The sequence below is a fragment of the Crocodylus siamensis genome, chromosome 7 (genome assembly GCF_052110815.1).
Source record: "Crocodylus siamensis isolate JL-2025a chromosome 7, ASM5211081v1, whole genome shotgun sequence".
Lineage (NCBI taxonomy): Eukaryota > Metazoa > Chordata > Crocodylia > Crocodylidae > Crocodylus > Crocodylus siamensis.
Genome location: NC_143401.1, coordinates 1,054,731 through 1,075,280, shown reverse-complemented (window position 1 = coordinate 1,075,280; position 20,550 = coordinate 1,054,731). Strand labels below are relative to the sequence as shown.

Sequence of the window (20,550 nt, the reverse complement as noted above, 5' to 3'; positions counted from 1 at the left end):
TACAAAAGCACATGCGTCTCTGCCTCTTCACACAGGCAAACTGGTACAGAATGTGCAATACATGGAAATGCCAGTTGCTAAAAAACATTTTAATTCAGGGTGCACGGGAGGGCTTAGTCTTCCCTTCTCCCTCTTATCCCATTAGATTCTTGTGCTTGTTTGAGTTAAAGCTTGCAAACCTTTGTTTCCCTACGACACAACAACAAAACAGGAATGTGTAACTTTGCCTGTTTAATTAACAGTACATTGGTATAAGTCTGGAATCAGAATGAGCTCCTTGTCTTTGTGGTTGCTGTTTAATCAGGGCAAGAACCTAGTAGTTATTTACCCTAACTCCCCTCTTTGGGCTCCTGCCTTGTACTGCAGCCAGGGTGTCAAGGACTTGGTTTGTCTGTTTACATCCTGTAGACTTAATATATACAGCATTTCTCTCCTAGGTCAAGAGATACCAGTGCACATTTGAGGGCTGCCCTCGCACCTATAGCACTGCCGGGAACCTGCGCACTCACCAGAAGACACACCGTGGGGAATACACATTTGTCTGCAATCAGGAAGGTTGTGGCAAGGCCTTTCTTACCTCCTACAGCCTCAGAATCCACGTTCGTGTGCACACCAAGGAAAAGCCGTTCGAGTGTGATGTGCAGGGCTGTGAAAAGGCATTCAATACACTGTACAGGTAAGTGCCCTCCTGTGCACCTGTATTGTCTTGTGTGCAGAAGCTTACTACTGCTTCTAGTATCACATTTGGTTCCTCTGTGAGCAGGGATAAGTAGGTCCTCCCATCCACAAGCCTGATTCTGCTATGTAAAGCTCAGGTCAACCTGAAGATCCATCCTGGCCTATACTAAGAGCTGGGGCAGAAGTACCTGGGCCAGTACCATTATTTGTACTGACAGTCCTGTACAGCAGGTCATTTTCAGACATTTTGATTAGGGCCCTGTTCTGACATTGGTAACTTGCTTGTTAATCTATTGGATGGAGCCTAAGTTTCTGAACCTGCTTTGTGCTCTTGTTTTTGTGGCTTGCCAGCTTCGGCTAGGGCCTCTGCCCTTCTGCATGTGATAAGAAGGATCTTTTTTTGCCTTGCAGGTTGAAAGCACATCAGAGGCTTCACACAGGGAAAACGTTCAACTGTGACACACAAGGCTGCAGTAAATACTTCACCACGCTCAGCGACCTGAGGAAGCACGTTCGCACACACACAGGAGAAAAGCCATTTAGGTGAGTCCTTGAGGAGACTGGCATGCTGCTTATCACTGGCAGCCTGGGCTGAGCCACGGTGGCAGTGCACAGGAGAGGCTGGAAGTCTGAACTCAATGCAAGAGTCTGGAAACGAACTGCACTAACCAGCCTGGACAAGATAGAAACCAAAAGGGATTAGATGCTTGGATATGTCTGTATGGCCACTTCTCTCACTGGCTAAGGAACGGGCTGTCAGGTGGGCCAAACTCTGGTCTGATTGCAAAGTAAGGTAAACCTATCCCATTAGGAACACACCAGCAAAATCCCTTGTTTCCTTCCAGCGCCACTGGGGAGTTTAATCCATACAAATGGTCACTGCAGCAAATGGTGCATACGCTTGTCTCGTTTTGCTGTCACATCTGTGCAGCAGAGTTTCCATTAACAGGTTAGCAGCAGGTCTGCCTTGTGCTGTCTTTCCGTGGATGGAAGGTGTTGGGAAGGGTGACTTAGCATCAGACCTGATACCTCTGAGAAGCCTATTACTAACACTTCTGTCTGTTGGTTTGTTCAGGTGTGATCATGACGGCTGTGGAAAGGCTTTTGCTGCAAGTCACCACCTTAAAACACATGTTAGGACACATACTGGTAAGCTGGAGGGATTTCTTATCTAACTGAGCTTCTTCAGTGTAATTATGGCTGTACCCATTAATTACAGAGTTGCCCTGAAAGGGCATTTAGTAACCTGGCGTGGCTCCCAGGTCTGTGATTACTGATTTCATCCATTCGGATGTTAGCAATAAAAGAGGTGCTAACAAGAATATACAAGAATACTGGCCACCCTTGCACTTAATTGTTAAATAGTTCAGGACAGCATTAGAACAAGCATTCAAAGGAGAGGAGATTAACTCAACAGACAGCGAAGTGGCTACAAAGTATGACTTCCCAGATCCTCACAACTCTAGCTACATACGCTCAGCCTTCTCCAAAAGCTATAACAAATAGAACCATAATGTGCAAGAGGTAGTGGGCAGCTAATAATTCAATTCATATTTTAATTAGGAAACAAGAAATGCAGCTGTCTAGGGGTAATGAGCCATAAAGCAATATCCCTTCAATTTAAACTTGGCAGCTGTTGAATTTCACCAGCGCGCTACACAAATGCAGCAATAACGACACATAAAACTTAAATCTTATGCTCTTCCATCAACCCACTTGACAAAATTGGAAGCTTTTCTTTTTGAGGCTATTATATTGCATCCAGGAAATGACACTAAATCTGTTCAATAGGCTGTTCAGACGTGCTCCCTCATGTCCCATTTGTTATTTACTCTTTGCCGTTTGGCATGAAATGGGAGACTCTTTGTAAGGTGGCATTCAGTCTGTTGCCCTGGACTGAGGTACTGTGGACATAGTGTGGGATTTGGGCATGTATTGTTCTTTATAAGATTTCAGGTCTGTAGTAGAGCTTGTGTGTTAGAGGGAGCAGGTGAGGCTGAATATAGCTGGGCATGTTTAAGGGTTCCCTTTCCCATCTAGTAGGGTGTCTAGGAGAGTGCGATTCTCACATCATCAAAATGGCTTTAGTGTCTTGTGAGCAGCAAAGAGATGCCTGAAGTCACAGATGTTTGTGTTGCCTATAGGGGAGAGGCCTTTCTTCTGTCCCACTGATGGCTGTGAGAAGACTTTCAGTACTCAGTATAGTCTCAAGAGCCACATGAAAGGTCATGAGAAAGGACACTCATACAATGCACTTCCAAATAGCGGCGTATCTGAGGTCAGTAGCTTTCTCTCTCCTAGCTAATGCTTCTGTGTTGCATCAAAGCATGTTCTCTTGTTCTGGGGTGGGGAAGCAGAGAATTTTCCAGGTAATGAAGGGTTTAAAAAGAGGAACATTTAAGAGTTTCAAAGTTGGGGCTGTTGGGTGCCTGGCTCCCACAGAAAGCCTGCAGTGTTTTCTGAAGCGCTTAGCCAGAAGTTTCAAGATGGAAATGGAAGTCTTGTGCACTCTCTCCCAGTTGGCAACTGGTAGATTTTGAGAAGTGGGGTTTGGTACTTCCAAACCTTAACTACCAAGGTGCTGCCAGATTGTCATCCTCCTGGTGAAACAACCTTCTGAATTAACCTGATAATCTGAGTCATGTTCACAGCTTGACTGAGCTACCGTTCTTTTGAATGTAGCCTGCCTTGTAATGACACTATGAGGTGAGCAGTATAGGTTAACAGTAGTGGTATTCATATAGATTTTCATGCTGCATTATCCTGCCTGAGTTTCCTTTGGTGATACCTTAAGCAGTGTGACATGCCTGCATGTTCAGAGCACGCCACATCCTGGGAAGTAGGCAGCGCAGCTGGTTTAGCTTGTCCCTGAGCCGGAACCAAGACCAGATGCTGAGAGTGGCACTCTGCGCTCCTAGGCAGAGCCCCAGGCCTGGCCCAGAAGTGGGGCGGACAGGCCCCGAGTTTTGCTTTGCTAGAGACCAGTTTATCTGTACAGTGATTTAAAAATTCCATGTTCCCTAATTATCTTTGAAAGGAGAAGAGTTGGGCTTTGTGACGTGGGGACAAACACTGATAACCCTCACTGTGAGCTAACATTGCTCCGCTGGTTTGAGGACTGAGATTTGGGCCTTCTGAAGGTAGCAAAATCATCTCCAGGTTGTGTGGAGTCTTTAAAGGGACTTAAAGTGACTTGAAAGATTTGGGTGCTGAATATGACTAATGCTGATGCATAAATGGATAACTGTGGCCTTGTTCCCCTTCCCAGGATACAAACCACTCACTCTGTTTGAGTGACTTAAGTCTCATGTCCACAGATTCAGACCTGCGGGAAAACGCAAATACAGTAAGTTTCTTGTGCTCCTCCCAGAACAGGTGGTTCCATTTCTGTACAGTGTGTATGTCCCATGTAGAGGAACACAGCATAGGTATTTAAAACTCGTGGCTTCTGTTCCACTTAGTTGGTTCACCAGCATTACCTGCTTTGGGTTCTCCTTTTACATATTGTTGTGAAGACATGTGCTCGCCAGCAGCAGGGAGAGAGGCATTGAAGCAACTTGCCTTAGAACAGATACCAGCAGATTTATCAGCAGGACACAGTGCACCGTGTCTTGGCAAATGCATGCGTTTCCTAAGCATCCTGGTTGGCCCCCTTCTCCAGTTGGATCTTGCTGTCTGTCAGCATGAAATATTGCTGCAGTCTTGCCGGGTGAATTTGGGGTGTTGTAACAATGGGATGCACTCAGACTTCTCCTGCAGGGCCAGACTGGGGTAATTCTGACAGCATGGACGTTTTTAACCTTCGCTCTTAAGCCTTGTTCTGGTTTCTATTAGTGTGAAGCAGGGTGGCATCCTTTTGTTCTTCAGCAAATTGTTAATGTGTGGTGTGGGCATAGATGAATTAGGCTGAAGTTGTTAGTATAGAAAAAATAATACATATTGCCATTTTCATTTTCAGCCACTACGAACCAAAGACTTAGCTGTGACCGCCCTGAGCTGTCTGGCTAGCGTTAGCTGGGGAGCTTTTGAAATGGCTAACCAGTGTACATATTCATACAGGGTGTTCCATTTGTTCTGTCTGGGTTGGGGTGGTGGCTGCCCGTGTGCATCTAGATTAGCATCCATTACAAAAGCTCCCAACAGAAGAAACATAAACAGGCATTTGTCTTTTTTGTGCAGCTGCATTACATTATGTCCTCAGCATTTTCAGCTAAGAAGTCCATATTTTGGCCTCAAGAGTTAAGCACCAGGTGCTTTTGCTGTCTTAGTTTCTACCATTTGGCTTTCCTTTCCCCAGCTGCTCTGTACCTTTTTTGCTCGCATTAATTGGTGGAATCACATACTTAGTATAAATGGGCATGTGTTGCGTTCACTTAATTAGGTTACTACAGACTGGCCTCCGGGTGGTGTTGAAAGAGCTTGCATCTTCTGCAAGTACATCTGGGAGGAGGCTTGTAAGTGCTTGTTGCAGTCTGTTCAAGAAGTAAATGAAGTTTGCTGATGTCTTGGGCACAGACCTTTTGGCTTTTTGCTGTACATGTTTCCAGGATCTGAAAGGAGAGTTTCTAATTCTCTAGTGAGGGGGTGCGTATTTTTCCTGATTTGGGTAGTAAGTAGGCTGGCCTTGTTTTGTGCTTGGCTGTAGGCCCAGGCTGTGGAAGCAGGGAAGAGCCCCTGTTCCCAAAACAGGCTGGGGTGAGGCTGCTGCACAAGCCAGGAAGTAAACTAACCAGAGCCATGTTGGCTTGCGCTCTGGAAAAAGTACAATGAAAGATTTCCCATGCGGAAAGGACAAGGCAGGAATTTCAGTTCCTAAAAGGCATCAATTGAGGATTTTGCCTTGTGCCCAATGGTAGGTAAGAGGCTTCCCAAAGGTCCCTTCCCTTTCTGAGGGTGTTTTTTTAGAAGCTGTAACATATGCTGGCTGACTGCTGCGTATGCAAATAACTCGTTGAACCCTGGGACGTGCTCTTACCTAACCCTGCTCTTTTTTTTTTTTTTTTTTTTTCCCCAGACACAAGGACAAGACCTTAGCACAATCTCACCAGCAAGTATCTTTGAATCTATGTTCCAGAGCCCAGATCATACTGCAAATCAGGAAGACTCTCAACAGACCGGTACGCTGTGTTATCCGTGTTTCCTCAGAGAGCCCTTCAAGGCAGTCTTCCCTTCTCCCTGCAAGTGCCCCTTTATTCATGTACCTCACCTTGAAGAAAGCTGCCCTGTAGCCTCAGCAGATACCACATGGGTGTGTGCTGGGAAGGGTTGGTAGGGACTGTTACCTTTCTGCCCTTTTAACGTAACCACTATTCATCGTCTGCGTGGTGCTGAGGCTGTGGCCCTAGAACTGAGAGTTCATGTTGGCAGGAGCATCTGGACTCTTGTCTCCTCAGCTTTGTTTCTGAGCTCTCCTCTTGGAGCAGACAGACGTATTGGCTGAATGAAACCACCTTAGTAGAGGATTTGTACTAGAAATCCTTATGGATGCTGAGAGCTAACAGCTCTTGGAGGCCTGTGTGTAGACTACAATGTGCTCAGCTTCCTGAATTTAGACAGGCTGTGTCCTGGCTCCCTGAGCTGTCCTTCACGCCTCACTGGTTAACTCTGTGAGCTTTGTGTGATGCTTTGGAGATGTAGAGGCTGGTGGTTGTTTTCCTGCATTGCTCCTGGTTCGCTACAGGCTGATTTGGGCTACATCACAAGGCTCAGCAGAAAGCAGCTTGTTCGTCTGGGATGGAATTTTTTACTTTGTTTCTTTTGGCAGCTGCCTTGATTGAAAGTTTCAATGGTGAAGAGGACGCAGCAACAACTGTTCAGTCTTCTGTTGGAGACTCCGCATCTCTGTCCCTCCCCCTGGTCCTGCAGCTTGGCATTTCAGAGCCTTCACAACCAGCACTACAAGCCTCAGCACCGCCTCCAGCCCCCATCTCCATGGGACCCAGTTCACAGCAAGTTGCATTTGGAAGCCCCGCAGCCGTTTTACAGTCCCCTGAAGTGCCTGTTCCTCACAGCACACCATTTGCAGCCAGTCACCAAGACTTTCTGCAGCCCACTCAGGCACCACCACAGCCCATTGTACAGGGACTTTCAGTTGTGGCTGGAGCCTCAGCCCCAGCACCGAGTGCCACGGAGCCCCTGCCAGCTGTGGTCCAGACCGGGCCTGTGGGTGCAAACTCTGTTCTGACCAGTAACCCAACAATAACAATTACTCCGTCTCAGAGCACTGCTATTCTACAGTCCAGCATAGTCATGGGAGAACAGAACTTACAATGGATTTTAAATGGTGCCACTGGTTCTCCACAAAACCAAGAACAAATGGTTAGTGTGTACCTTACTTTGTTGCTGAAACATGGCTCAAACTTATCCCTGTCCCTCACAGTGCAGGAGCTCTGGTTTGGAAAATAAAAACCACCAGAACTAGTTTATTTTGGAGGTATAAGCTTGGTTCCAGGTGCATCTGCTTCAGTACTGGTTATAGTTAACAATGTGTGTAGTGCTGCACAGGAAGTCACTGCCCTGACAGCCTCACAAGGTAGACGAATGGCAGGCAAAGTATTGGGGAAATGGAAAGGCAGGAAGATTTTACTGGGTGGTTGCTGTCTTCTTTCTCTCTAACAATGCACTCACTCCCTTCTGTATGCCTCAGAGATTATGTGAGCTTGCTTCACCTGTAATACTGCTATGTACAGTCCAAGAAGAACTTATTTTGCCTCATCTTTGTCACAGTATATAAGCAGAAACACCTCCATAATGAATTTGTTCAGGCATTTTGTTGTCTTTCCCTTTCCCTGATTTAACTCTATTGCCTTGTGAATCAGAATAGTCTTGTACGTAAGGATAACAGAAAGTCTTCTGGAAAACGAGATGTATCTCAGGTTCCATTAATTTGGTGTTTGGGACTTCAAGAATAGTTTGTATTATTCTTTAAGAAGTGAACTGGGGCCATCTGAAAAAGTTTGAGGTATTATAAAGAATAAAGGGACATTGATCTAAACAGTATGGAAAAGCAGGACATTTGGTTCATGTTGAATTTGTTTCATTGGCAACATGTATGAAGTGTACTCAGTTCAGCATCTTCTGGGCCACTTAAACCAGAACCCTAGTTCTGTTGTACCCAGAACGCAATACCAAAGCACAATATCAGCCCAACTTAAAAAAAAATTTAAAAAATTGATTTTTTTGCCATCTGTTCTTTAGGATGCATATTTCTCTTGCTCACAGCTTTATGGGTTTAATTAGTGAAGATGTAATTTTAATTGCATCAAATGTGTTTTATCTTTTAAAGCCACAAGTTCCGAAGGTAGAAAAAGTCTTTTTTACCACTGCATTACCGGTAGCTGGCAACACAGGTATGTATATCTGCAGTAAGCTTCTTACCCTTCATCTCCTGGGCTAGGACTTGTGATATGATTCCTTTCTTAAAATGTCTAAGGAACCTTCAGCTTTTGACCTCCTTGAGGAGTTTTAAATACAGTTCACAGCTATGGCCTGAGGGTGACATTGGCATTACATTATATTAGGAAAGAAGGGACCACAGATAATACAGCAGGTCCTGGGGACAGACTAGGGAACAGTGTTGTCTTAATTAGATCCAGTTTTCCCCAAAAAACACGTGCTATTTTAGTGTAATGCATGTATGAAGTGGAAAAGCTAGTGTCCCATTTAGTTTAAATGATCTGTGTACTTGGGTTTTGAAACAACAATAACCTCATACACGAGAAGCTGAAACAGCTGCTATAAATTAGTTTAAGATGTCTAGTAGCAGCAGTCTCGCTGACGCCCTCTCTGAGTTGCATCTAGTACAATAGACAGCCAGGCATCATTTGTTTTTCTGTAGCTTTCTTCCTCCACTGGATCAGATGTTCCAGGACAGGCATGTCTGAAAGTGAGATTTAAAGAGAGGAAGGGGGAGGCAGTGTTAAACAGAGCAGCACAAAGGCAGGAACTGTCCCCATAGAGCCTTGAAAGGGGAAAAGCAGAACAGGCAGGTAACTGCCTTTGAGGTGACAAGAAGGGGGAGTCTGTGTGAGGCCATAGTAACCATCCCTGGGGGTTGGTTATGTTTTAGTGGAGTGGAAGCACTCGGAAATGTCACTGAGAGCAGGCATGGAGAGCAGGGTGGAAGCCTGGGTGGGTGGCTTCGGGCCCTGAGCATTCTGGACCAGGGCAGCTGTCAGTCAAGTGGCTTCTCTTAGCTGCTGGCTGGGACACACGGATGCCTGTTTCTATGAGATGCCTGATTTGGTTCCAGCATGGAAAGAAGCACTTCAAGCACAGGGGCACAGCATCCTCCTGTGAGTCTCTCCAGCTGTCCTCTTTAGAAGGGCTGTCATTAATGCCTGGAAGCCCAGGCGGTCACAACGCTGCCGCTTTACTTAATGTGTAATCAGCTTGGTTCCTTCTTGTAATCAGCATGGTTTAGTTCATCCTGTCCCGGGTCTGTCTGCCTGTCACCTTCAGTAACCCTAGTGGGATTTGAAAAGGCTGGCTGAGCAGATTTACAGCTTCCAAGGCTTAGCTCTAACTGGGTAATGATGACTTAGCCTCTCCTGGTCCCCATGGCTTATCACAGGGATCATTTGGAAAGCTAATGGTATGGGTTCATTTTTCTTGCTCTCACAATGTTGTTATTGTTTCTGTGATACCAGCCGTGTAAACGGTTTCATAGTTGGTGGGGTCAGAAGGGACCTGAGCAGATCATCGAGTCTGAGCCCCTGCCGTGGCAGGAAAGAGTAGTGGGGTCAAATGACCCCAGCAAGGTGTTCATCCAGCCTCCTCTTAAAGACCCCCAGGGTAGGAGCCAGCACCACTTCTCTTGGAAGTTGGTTCCAGATCCTGGCCATCCTGACCATGAAGTCGCGCCTCCTGACGTCTAGTCTGAATATCCCCTCTGCCGGCTTGTGACCGTTATTCCTGGTCACTCCTGGCGGTGCTCGGGGGAACAGGGACTCCCCCAGTGCCTGCTGGTCCCCTTGGACTAGTTTGTAAATGGCCACTAGCTCCCCCCTCAGCCTTCTCTTTTGAAGGCTGAACAGGTTCAGGTCCCGTCGCCTCTCCTCGTAGGGCCTGCCCTGCTGCCCCTGACCATGCGAGTGGCCTCCTCTGGACCCTCTCCATGCTGTCGACATCCCTCCTGAAGTGCGGCGCCCAGAACTGGACGCAGTCCTCCAGCTGCGGCCTGACCAGTGCCGCATGGAGGGGGAGGATCACCTCCCTGGACCTGCTCGAGATGCATCTGTGAATGCAGGACAGGGTGCAGTTGGCCTTCCTGACCGTGTCTCCACACTGTCGTTCCATGTTCATTTTGGCATCAAGAATGACTCCAAGATCCCTTTCTGCCTCTGCACTGAGGAGAAGGGAGTTCCCCAGCCTGTAGGTATGGTGCTGGTTCTTCCTCCCCAGGTGCAGCTCCTTGCACTTCTCGGTGTTGAATCCCATCCTGTTCTCATCCGCCCACTCCTGTAACCTGTCCAGGTCCAATTGCAGCCTATCCCTCCCTTCTAGCATGCCCACTTCCTCCCACATCTTAGTGGTGCTTGAGCAGAGTGGGCATGTTACCCTACAATGAAGAGCATGCAGTCTAAATTCTTCTGGGCTTCCTGTTTCCCCTTCAGGAAACTCCGTGCAGCAAATCAGCGTTCCTGTCATCATCATCAAGCAAGAGGAGGCCTGCCAGTGTCAGTGTGCCTGCCGGGATGCTGCCAAGGACAAAGCCACAAGTAAGAGGAGGTGCTCCTCACCTGAGCTGAAACCTTCAGAGAAGCCAGATGCTAAGCTGCAGCCTCAGACATTTCCTTCCTCCTCCTCCTCTTTGCGTGAGCGAAGCGGTCAGGTAGCTAACCCTTCAGACTCGCAGCATGAAACGTTAAGTGCCATAGATGTATCGGATTTCCTGTCCCTCCAGTGTCCTGTAACCTCACCCAACCTGATTCCAATTGAAGCACTACTGCAGGGGGAGGAAGAAATGGGTTTGAACAGCAGCTTCTCCAAGTGAAGATGCTCCTGGTTCTTCTCCCTTGCACCTGGACGGTAATGTCCTCCCTGTTAGAAGAAGCTGAAGAATCAAGCATCTTTTTCCCCCTTCCTTTTTGGAAGCATTGTGGCTTACTTCTGCCTCTCGGATGTCATTTTAGTCACGTCCCAAAAGCATCCATCTTTGGGGGTCTGTCTTTAAGAAAAAAAAAAAAAGCAAAAAAAAAAAGCTAAGTTATATATGAACTGTTTTGGCTGCACTGTCTGTCACTTTTGCTTGTCATATGTGAACATGGAAGTTAAGGTTACTCGTCTGCATACAGATTAGAAAGAGAAAAGGGGGTAATAGGTTCCAGTCAGTCTCCAATTGCACATCACTGTTATGTTTAAGGTTTTGGTACTGGCAGCAAGTGGGTCTTTGTTACAACTCCTTGGGTCGGTGATCTCCCGTGTCTGATACTAACCCTGCACTATGATGAGGGCCCAGAGAAGGAAGTTTCTGTAGCAAAAGACGGCGTTACTATAGTAGGAAATGTTTTCCCTGGAGCTCGACTTGAGACAGTTTCTAAGATGCTTTTACCACACTTGGGATCCCTGCCCCATTCCTTAGCTGGCAGATGGTGCCTGGGTGTTTTATGCTAACAACGTTATTAAAGCCAGCAAGAACTTAGGGGGAGTTTACTTGAGGGTGAGGTGCTTGTGCTCCCGATGAGTGAGTGAGGGCTGAAAATAAGCTTAATGAGCCAGAAATGGGATCAAAGTCTCTGCCTGGTCAGAGCCCACGTGCCTCTTGAGGAGCACGGTGAGTTTTGAATGTAGTTGTATTGGTGCGTGCTGCTTCTGTGACTGATCTGAATGACCTAAGATCTCTCGGATAGGTAGAGCAGCATGAATCAGCCTTGAGCACAACACTTTGACCGATGGCTCTGGTCTGACGTTGAGGATGATTCTAGGAAATTGTTCCCAGTGATTCTCATCAGTGTTCAGTGAATTCAAATTCAGCGAGCCTGTCCTCTTGCTCTCCGGAAATGCTTCCTTTTTTCTGTTTAGCTCTATAATCCCTGTCTGAATCTGCCTCCAACCTACTGCAATGCCAGCTCTCTTGTGTGTGGGACTATTTCTTGACTAAAATGCATTACACAATTTAGTAGTTTCTCATATCAAACTGAAACTCTAGATTCTAACCTACTCAGGGTAAATAAAACACAAACTCCCCTTCCACCAAAAAGCCTGTAATGTTGCAATAAATGCAGTCTCATTTTAAATGGTTTATTTATGCTGCATTATTTTAAAAGATGTAATTTTATAGTATTTTATCCATCTGTCTGGCTTTGGCTGTCAGTCCGTTTGTGTTAAAGGAAAGAATATTAAATAGTTTTTATTCAGTTTACAGTGTTGTCATTAGTGAGAATTAGTGATACGACCATAAGCCAATGATGTGGAGCAGCTATGTTCCTTAGTTCTAGGGCTGCAAACTCCTCTCCCTTTCACTTGTGCTTCTGGCTGGTGGAAGTGGGGCTCAGGCCCTTCTGTTGGCTGGGCCCTGTCAGCATGGCCACGCCTTTCTCCCGGGTGTCTGCACCAGGATCCTGGAGTTTGAAAGCCCTTCTCCAAAGAGCCAGTGCCAGAACTAACGTCTTAGCTGGGGCCATGTCATCACCAGAGGGTGCAAAGTGAGATGGGTGAACTTGCTGTTGAAGTGCAGAGAGAAGGGGGCTGAAGGGAACTGGCCTTTATCCCTTGGAGGGCCTGCCCCATTTCAGGGTGGGAAGAGGAGAGCATCCCATTGCGACAAGGGTGCTGTGTGCACTAGGGCTTCTGGCAAGAAGGGCTCCCAGGAGGGCAGCCGAACTGGAAAGTCCCTGGCAGCTTTTCCTCCTGGCAGGCGCTAGCTAGCAGGGCAGTGTGTGGGGCATGGTGGTGCTTAGAGTTTGACATGTCCAACATGAGTTAGCAGATGTACAGGGCGTTTCTGTTTCGGCCCTGTGTTTTTCAGGCTCTGCTGGGGAGGGTGGGGCTGCTTTTGGCTGCTGCTTCGCTTATCATCTGTGCACCTGATGAAAGCTGGGTGAGGGGCAGGAATACACCCTGGGAGTGCCTGCCCGCAGCAGGGGACTGCACCCCTGCCTGTCTCCGCTCAGTTATGAGAGTTGTGCCATTGTGCTTGGCTTTGGCTCTGCATCTGGGAGCCTGGACAGTGGGGGGACTTGGCAGCCCTTTCGCAGCCTTTCTTCTTGCTCCTCTAGCCAAGGACTTCCATATTCAGCAGGGTTAGCTGAGCCTTGTCTTCAGCTGCTCCAGTTCACAGTGGAGTAAGTCAGAGACGAGTTTCTTGAAGAGGGCTTCGCTGTGGGTCCAGGCAGAGTGGAGCCAGGCTGACAGGCAAACACAAGCTGTCTGCTCCAAAGAGGGTAATACAGAGGTCTCTTCCACTTCTGCTGTTAAACAGCAGTCAGCAGTGTAGAGGCTGCTTAATTGGCTGACTCATATGCACTTGTAATAAAGCTCTAGTGGCATCCTTGGAAATCCCCCTGCGCTAGAGACCAAGAAGAAAATCCCCAGATGCTTTTGAAATGGGAGACTCCTTTAGAAAGGCAGTGGGCAACAGCAGTGAGATGGAGCACCCTCCCTCTCGTGCGCTCTCTGCTTCAGATGAGCAGTGTGTAACAGCTCTGCTCTTCTTAGTTCATAGCTTCAGCCTTGGCAAGTGCGGTGTCTCATCCCCAGGTCCTCAGTGTGTCGCAGGCTCTGTCTCTGCCCAGACAAGTGGGGTTAGCAGGTCTACATGCATCTGGCACCGGGTTGTAGTTTCGGCTTGGGTGGAGCTAAGGAGGGGAGAGCATCTGGTGTAGCCTGTCCCCACGCAGCTCTGATGCAACTGCTTTGCCAATGCATTTGCTTTTCTAACCTCTGGCCTGCTTGCTAAGATGTACAGTCATGCCTTGTCTGTCTGAGCCTGCTGCTGCAGTGCCTGCCAGTCCCCGTGCTGCTCCAGGTAATGCATAGCCAGTCCCTGCACCCTGCTGGGATGTCCCTGGTGGGCTCGCTGCGGAAGAGGAGAATCTGGCCAGGGGCTGGTCCTTGCAGTCCCAGCTGAGGCTGGAGGCTCCCTCCCCTCTGTTGACAGCAGGCCCCACGTTGGTCTCCTGGTGGACGCAGGGAGGCTGTTCTCCTGTGATAGTGCTTTGGCCTCTGCTGGCAGTGCTGTGCCCATGTCCTGCACCCCAGCCACGAATCCCTGTCTGTGTGTCTGCGAAGCAAAACTGCACTGCTCTGCGTTGATGTGTGTGAAAGCGCTTCCTGGTTGATTCCTTGGGGGGGAGGGGGTAGCTTTTGGGTTACCTGTAGCTACTAGTGGGGTACAAAGACAATAGGACAGAGAACAGGTCTAACTACTAACACCTGTAGCCCTGGCGGCCAAGGAGGGGTGCCAGCAACCTCGCCTCACGCAGCTGGGGGCTGGAGAGCCTGCTCTTCACACGTGTAGGTCGTAGAGGCAGCTGGGGACAAGAAGTCAGCCCATGTTAGACGCTGGTACTGCATCGCGTGGAACAAAGTAGGGAGAGGGCTGTGACTTCCCGTCGCGCTGGCTGTGTCCAGAGAGACTAGTTTGAGGAACCTCATGCTGGTATCTGTAATGCACTTTAGGTGATTTTATCTTTAACCCGATTGCTGCAATTTCTTTTGTATATACTTTCCCAAAGTTTATTTTTGCTCTGAGTAAAAGTTAACAGGGGTGTACAAAACTGAGCACTTATCTCGGTGCAATACTTGTAGCTAAAGATCTTTGTCCCGTGTGGTCAGTCTGTCTGTCTGTCTGTGTCTGTCTGAAGAACTGAATCTGTGCGGTCATTAGCTCAGTGACCTGTCGCCCTACTCTGTACAGAAGTGAAATTATGCATCCTTAGCAAACGTCTGATCTATGCAAAACCTCCACGGAGAGCACTGTGCTTTGGCAGGCCCGTTCTCTCGTGCTTTCTGATGAGCTGCGTGTCACTTCGGCTGGAGGCGATGGGCGTTTGCAGCTGGGTCCACCTGTTGTTGATCCTTTCCTCCCTAGTTTCCAAGCAAGCCCCCAGCAGAAGTGACAAGCAGCTGTTCCTAGACAGGCATTTTGCACCTTCCAGAGATTCTCCTCCCGACCACGTTCGATGTCATGTTCTCTGCCTTATTTCACGGAGAGGGGCTCTCCCGCAGTGTCCAAGCTAGTGTGTTTGGAAACTGCAGCAACATTGTTAAACTGTTTACAATTCTCTTCCTGCATCAATTAGAAAGAAGGCTTGGAAAATGAACTGATGCCTGGTGTGCGGATCTGGGACATCAGCTCTTCGAGCTGTGATTGGCCTTTGGAGTTCCTTGGAGATTTAAAAACCATTCTCTACTTAACAGTGACATACAGAAGGCAACTGCAACAGGGAGGCAGCGTGGTCTGGTGCAGAGGGCAGTACACTGGGTAACAGTCCCAGCTCTGCCACTGAATACCTGTGGGGCCTTGGGCAAGTCACTTAATCTTGCTATCTCTCTGCCTCTGTTTCCTCATCTGTAAAGGGAGGAGGATGTTTATTCATCTTTGTAAAGTGCTTTGAGATCTCCAGATGAAAAGTGCTATTTCAGTGCTAAGTATTATTACCAAGAGCTAGCTGGGCAGAACAGTGGCTATTTAGAGTAGATTTGGCTGTAAGGAAAAAAAAACACAACGAAAACAGAAGAAAAAACAAAAAAAATGCATCTTTAATACTGCTTCAGATACCTGACAGCCTAATTTTTATTGGTCTATTTTTTTTCCTCCTTAACATATTTTGGAAACAACGTCCAGTTTTTATAAATGTTACCTGTAGTCGATATCATGGACAGGGCTGAACTTTTAACTTTTTGCATTGTGTCTTGGTCTGTCCCACCCATTCTAGAAGTTGGATTCTGTGTCTGCACTGAGAAATGCAAATGAAACTGGATATTTATGTAGTCGTGTACATAGTCTGCGTGTGTGTGTGCGTGTGCGCGTGTTCTCGGAACAAGTGTAAAAATCCCACACCATGCTTTCGGTGGTGTGCAACCTGGCCAAAATTTGGTTCGTTATGCAGTGTACACTTTCTCGATGAAATGCAGTTTCTACTTTTTCTTACCAGAAATGTTTTCATATGATCTTTTTCAGCAAAATCAAGGGGATGTTTTTTGCAGTCTCGTAGTTCCGGTTGCCAGTATTCAGCGTAAAAGGTCGGGTTTTTTTTTCCCCCCTTGCTGTGTATTGTCACGTCCTTTCACCGGCTTACAAACTGGAGCTATTTGTTTGACCCTCATTTTCAACAGAGAATAAAAGCTGCAGTTGTGTTGCATCTTACACAGGCTGGCACCCGCACGGGAGGCGGGTGGCCATGCTATCTGCAACCCTGGTTAGCTACTGAGCACTCTCTTCAGCATGGATCTCTGCAGAATCGTTGCACCGGGAAATCAAGGTTGTGCTTGTGAGAGTTATTTCCTGCTTTTGTTTTGTTTGACACATGCTAGGAGCTGGGCAGTGGTCTTGGAGATGATTTTAAAGCCAAACACATCAGCTTTTCCAGAGCGCGTGTCTGGTGTTAAAGGCATTTATTTAACTCTGAAACATGGGAACACATGTGCGTGCATTGAGCGATGTGAAGATGTCAGTTACAGGTACAGTACTTCCAAAGGAAGAGCATCTCCAAAACCCCAAAAAGAGTAAATATGAATTTGTATTTTTGAAGAATGTAAAATGTGAATAATGGTGTTTGCTTAATTGCTCATTTTGTATAAAGTTAATATTGTACTTTGAGATATCTGCTAAGAAGTGGAAATTAACTTTTTTGGAATTGAAAGCAATATTAATACTAATGGAATCCTAATTAAATGCTTATTTAAACCCGGTGGTGTCAGGATCCTGCCTTGGGGCATGGGTGAGAGCCCACTACACCTCCTCTGGCACTGGCTTTCCTCAGGGGTGGGTGCACCACACCTCTGCCCATGCACATAGCTGAGGCTTTGGACCTGCCACCATCCTGCTGTCAGTACATGCATGTCAGTCGATTGTGCTGGGGTACAGAGGAATAAGCCCAGCCTTCAGAGCTCTTTAGGCTGTGCTCACTGTCCCCAAACCCACTGATTATAACAGGATGTGCTCTGCTACTCTGAGGTGTAGGAGGAAGGAAAGCAGGAGCAGGGGCCTTTTGCATTGCCCCAGAAAAGGGGCTCCCATGTGCTTTCCTGCATACAGCTCAGTGACCAAGAGACTCGGAGGCTGGTGGCCATAGAAAGCAGAAGAGGCAGATGTCCCTGGGAGCTGGGCTGTAGACCAGCCTGCACCCTGCCTGGTTTGTCTGGGGAGGCTTCACAGATTTTAAATGGGTTTTGCTCAGAAAACAAGACTCACTGTAAAACCCCAGATATGGCAGGTCCTTCCCCAGGGCACGAGCTAGGAGGGAGAGGCTTCTTAAACCAATCTCAGCAGTCTCTGCCTTGGGATTTCAGAGTCTTGAGCACCCAGAATAGCTCAGGAAGAAGGGGAAGTGCCTGCTGTCCCTGCTGCATGGAGGCTGAATGCACCCCCCCAACATATGGCATGTGGCAGGACAGGTCTGAACCCAGCCAACCAGCACCTTCACGCAGCACCCTGAGCACTGGCCTGTCATCCCCCTGGAGCTTCTCTCTGCCCTCACCCCCCAATCAAACCAGAAGTGCTGCAGTCCAGGGGCTGGATCCAATGACAGACTTGAGCAGTGCAGCACCCACCTGGGCTCCATGCAGGCCTCAAATCAGGCACCTTGACTGGGGATCCAAAGCCCCCACACCAACAGGTGAGCTGCCAGCTGCTGGTGTACACAAAGCCCTGGCCTGTGTTTAGCATCCTGCCCCTTTCAGAGCAGGGTTCTCAGCACTGCCTAGCCACAAAAACCACAAACATCTTTTCAAAGGCAGGGACCAGAAGAGGGAGGGAGGGAGGAGAATTCCAGCTCTTTGTCTTTCGCTCCAGGAAAGCAGTCTTAGTGCAGCTGGGAAGCAGGGAGTGAACAGCAGGCAGGGCAGAGCTCTGCTCCACTGGCCCTAGCCCTCCAGCTTCTCCCTGGGATGGGTGCAGCTCCGGGGAGGGAGCAGCAGTAGCTTGAGCTCCACTGCAAGGGAGGACTCCCCGCACAGCACCCCTGGTCTTCGGGGCTGGCTCAGTCCTGTGATAGCAGGGAAAAAGGTGGGGAGGAGATAGGAACACGGATATAGTGTGGGCAGGACACAGTCCTTGCAGTGCACAAGCCTAGCCCTGCTGCATTTCTAGTGTAAAATTAAGGGCAGGAAGGGAAATTCCCTTTCCAAGGCTGTAATTGAAAGAAGGTTAGCAAGTCTCTGCTGCCCACAGGTTACAGGGGCTGGTTGGTTAACTTGCTCCTGGCTGGGGCAGGGCTGCAGTTTTTCTGAGTGGCAAAGGGGCACATAAATCACTTTATTTCCATACTGCAAGCATCAACAGACAAAGCAAAGCCAGCTTAGCAGAGCTCAAGAGAGAAAGGGCCACATATTTCCTAGAGAGCAAGTGGGCTTATGTGAAAGGTTCTTCCAGCAACAGGCTGGTGGCCAGGCCAACCCAGCTAGCATTTCAGGGGTGATTCTTCTCTTCTTGCAGAACCAAGGAGCTGTTCTCCATCCCAGCAGGTGCCTAAAAATTGAACCACAAGCCTGGGAATTAGTTCCCCCAATGCTAGCTAGAGTAGCATAGGGTGTCCTCACCAGGTGCCCAGCTCTGGGGTCAGGGCGCTGCAACCTGGGGCTCAGCAGGTTTCCTGCCTGCAGCTCAGTGGCCTGTGGCTGGTCTCACCCCTGCTCCCTGCAGATGGGGAGGATGGAGACGGCAATACTCAACCCTGAGAGAGGCCCGCAGTCCCGCAAGCTCCGTCATCAGCAGGTCAAGGCTGGCAGTCTTTTCCTGGAGCCGTTGCTGCTGGGCTTCCAGCACCGTTAGCAGGGCCCTGATGCGTTCAGACTGCAGAGAGAAACAGAGAAGCCTCTGAGACCTGGGGGAGAAGTTAGCAAGGAGCTGGGGGTGCCTTGGGGGCCAGCAAGTGGCACCAGTTACTGCTTTTCTGTGGGGCAGACCTCCCTGGCAGCCTTCCCAAGGGAGCCCATGGTCTTGACCAGTAGCAGTGCTAAACCCTCTGGGGAGGGTAAAGTAGCTTGGGTGCCTTGGGCTTGCAAACAAGGCAGAGCCAACTCCCACCCATGCACCAAGCCCTTAGCTGCAGCCTGGAGATGCTTTACCCTGGGCCCCTCAGATACTGGGGAACTGCCCCAAAGATGGGCAGCAGTGCTTGCAATTACTGTCCTATATCCAAGCCCAGGCAGCCTTCCCCCCTCTGCTCCTCCACCAGATTCACACAAACCAGGGACTCGAGGGTTTTGGGCAGCTCAGCATCATCCTGTCCCGTGGCTTTTCTTGCCTCCATTGCTCAGCAAGATGGGAGAGCTGCTTGCTGGGGGCTGAGGTGTTGCTTTGGGAGCCGGTGTCCAGTTTGCACAAGTCCTTAGAAGCAGCACTGAAAAGAAAGATATGGTCACAAGGGGCTCTGGCCCCCAATACCTGGCAGGGGAATCAGAAGGCAGGGTAGTGTCATGAGGGGGGGCTGGGGTTGAAGAGCAGAGAACAAGGTGGCTCCAAACCAGCATCTACCCTTGGAGCTTAGGAGGGCTTGTACTGACCATTGCTTCCGCAGCACGTCTGCACTGCAGGAACCAGGCTTATCCAGACAGAGGCCCCTCCCCGGCTAACACCCACCACCCAGCTGAAGGTGGCCTCTGGTTCCTTATTTGTAACTTCCTTAAGTGAATTGCCAACACCTGGTCCTCCTTGATGACTACCTGGCTGGACGCATTTGAGTCGAGTCTTTTCTCCTGTCCAGGCGGGGGTCGGACTTGAAGATCTACACGGTCCTCTCTGACCCTACTTCTATGATTGACCCTCCGCCTGCCATTTCTGCAATCAGGGTGTCGGGTGTGGATGCAGGTGGACAAGGTTCCTTGGCTTTTATTACGCCAGCTCAAATAGTTTGTGTAATAGATAGGAGGATTTTTCCAACTATTTGAATGTTTCAATAAAATAATTTTTCCAACCATTTGAGTGGGTCTAATAAAAGACATCGGATTGACTTGGAGCTCTTTGCAACCAGAGCTTCCTCCTCCGGTTGGCAGCACCCCTGGGCTCCCGGTGACGAGCACTGTCAGCCTTGCCTTTGCCTGGGCGTCACTACAGCTTTGCTAGCGGGCCCTGACGTTACCAATGTGCAAACCCTGGGGAGCAGGGCTGACGTCCCGCACGACATGGTAGGACATGGGCTCCAGCGCCGGACGCCAGCTGGGGCGCGGTGCTGTGCGAGCGGCGGGGCTGGGTCATGGGTGCAGGGCGAGCCCGGGGAGGTTGGAGCGTGCTGCTTGGGGGGCTCAGGGTGAAGGATGCCGTGCGGTGGCCGAGGGCCGTGGAGCGGGGACGGCCGGGTCCTGCTGGGCCGACGCGAGCTGCAGGCTGGCCCCTGAAGCCTGGCCCCGCTGCATGCAAGCCCTTTGGCTCTGTGGGCGGCCGGGACCCCGCTGCAGGCCCACGAGGCCCCAGGTCAAGGAGGCAGCAGGTTGCCTACTGGGTGGAGCAGGGAGTCCGGGATTCATCGCCCATCCTGGGGGTGCCCGAGGGTCGAGGAGCGGGGCTGTGTCCGCCAGCGACTTGCTGGGCAGCCGGCCTCAGTTTGCCCAGCTGTGAAATGGGACGAGGCTGCGTTGCGCTCTAGGGAGATTTCCCCCCCGCCGCCCCGGGCTGGGGGAGAACCAGGCATCCGGGCACAGGGCAGCCGCCCCCCGACGTGCGGTGGCCCCGGGGGCCGGCAGCGCCGGCCCCTTTAAGGCCAGTTTGCG

At 49.4% G+C, this 20,550-nt stretch overlaps 1 protein-coding gene and 1 long non-coding RNA gene across 3 annotated transcripts in view; one reads left to right on the top strand and one right to left on the bottom strand.

Moving 5' to 3' along the window:
* MTF1 (metal regulatory transcription factor 1) overlaps positions 1–16,528 on the top strand; it is a 27,065-nt gene extending 10,537 nt beyond the window's left edge. The window contains exons 3-11 of the mRNA XM_090056890.1: positions 438–676; positions 1,090–1,221; positions 1,754–1,827; positions 2,823–2,956; positions 3,947–4,024; positions 5,693–5,795; positions 6,443–6,996; positions 7,964–8,027; positions 10,293–16,528. Of these exons, the coding sequence (XP_089913016.1) occupies positions 438–676; positions 1,090–1,221; positions 1,754–1,827; positions 2,823–2,956; positions 3,947–4,024; positions 5,693–5,795; positions 6,443–6,996; positions 7,964–8,027; positions 10,293–10,672 (1,758 nt within the window). The 3' untranslated portion in view covers positions 10,673–16,528. The remainder of the gene's footprint in view (positions 1–437; positions 677–1,089; positions 1,222–1,753; positions 1,828–2,822; positions 2,957–3,946; positions 4,025–5,692; positions 5,796–6,442; positions 6,997–7,963; positions 8,028–10,292) is intronic.
* LOC149859229 (uncharacterized) lies at positions 16,222–20,550 on the bottom strand. Of its 2 annotated transcripts, XR_016443444.1 has the most exons (4): positions 19,507–20,550; positions 19,032–19,184; positions 18,515–18,634; positions 16,222–18,310 (listed from the first exon to the last, which is right to left on the bottom strand). It is a non-coding gene; the product is annotated as an uncharacterized LOC149859229 (long non-coding RNA). The 2 variants fall into 2 exon arrangements; XR_016443443.1 differs by having other exon boundaries at positions 16,222–18,634.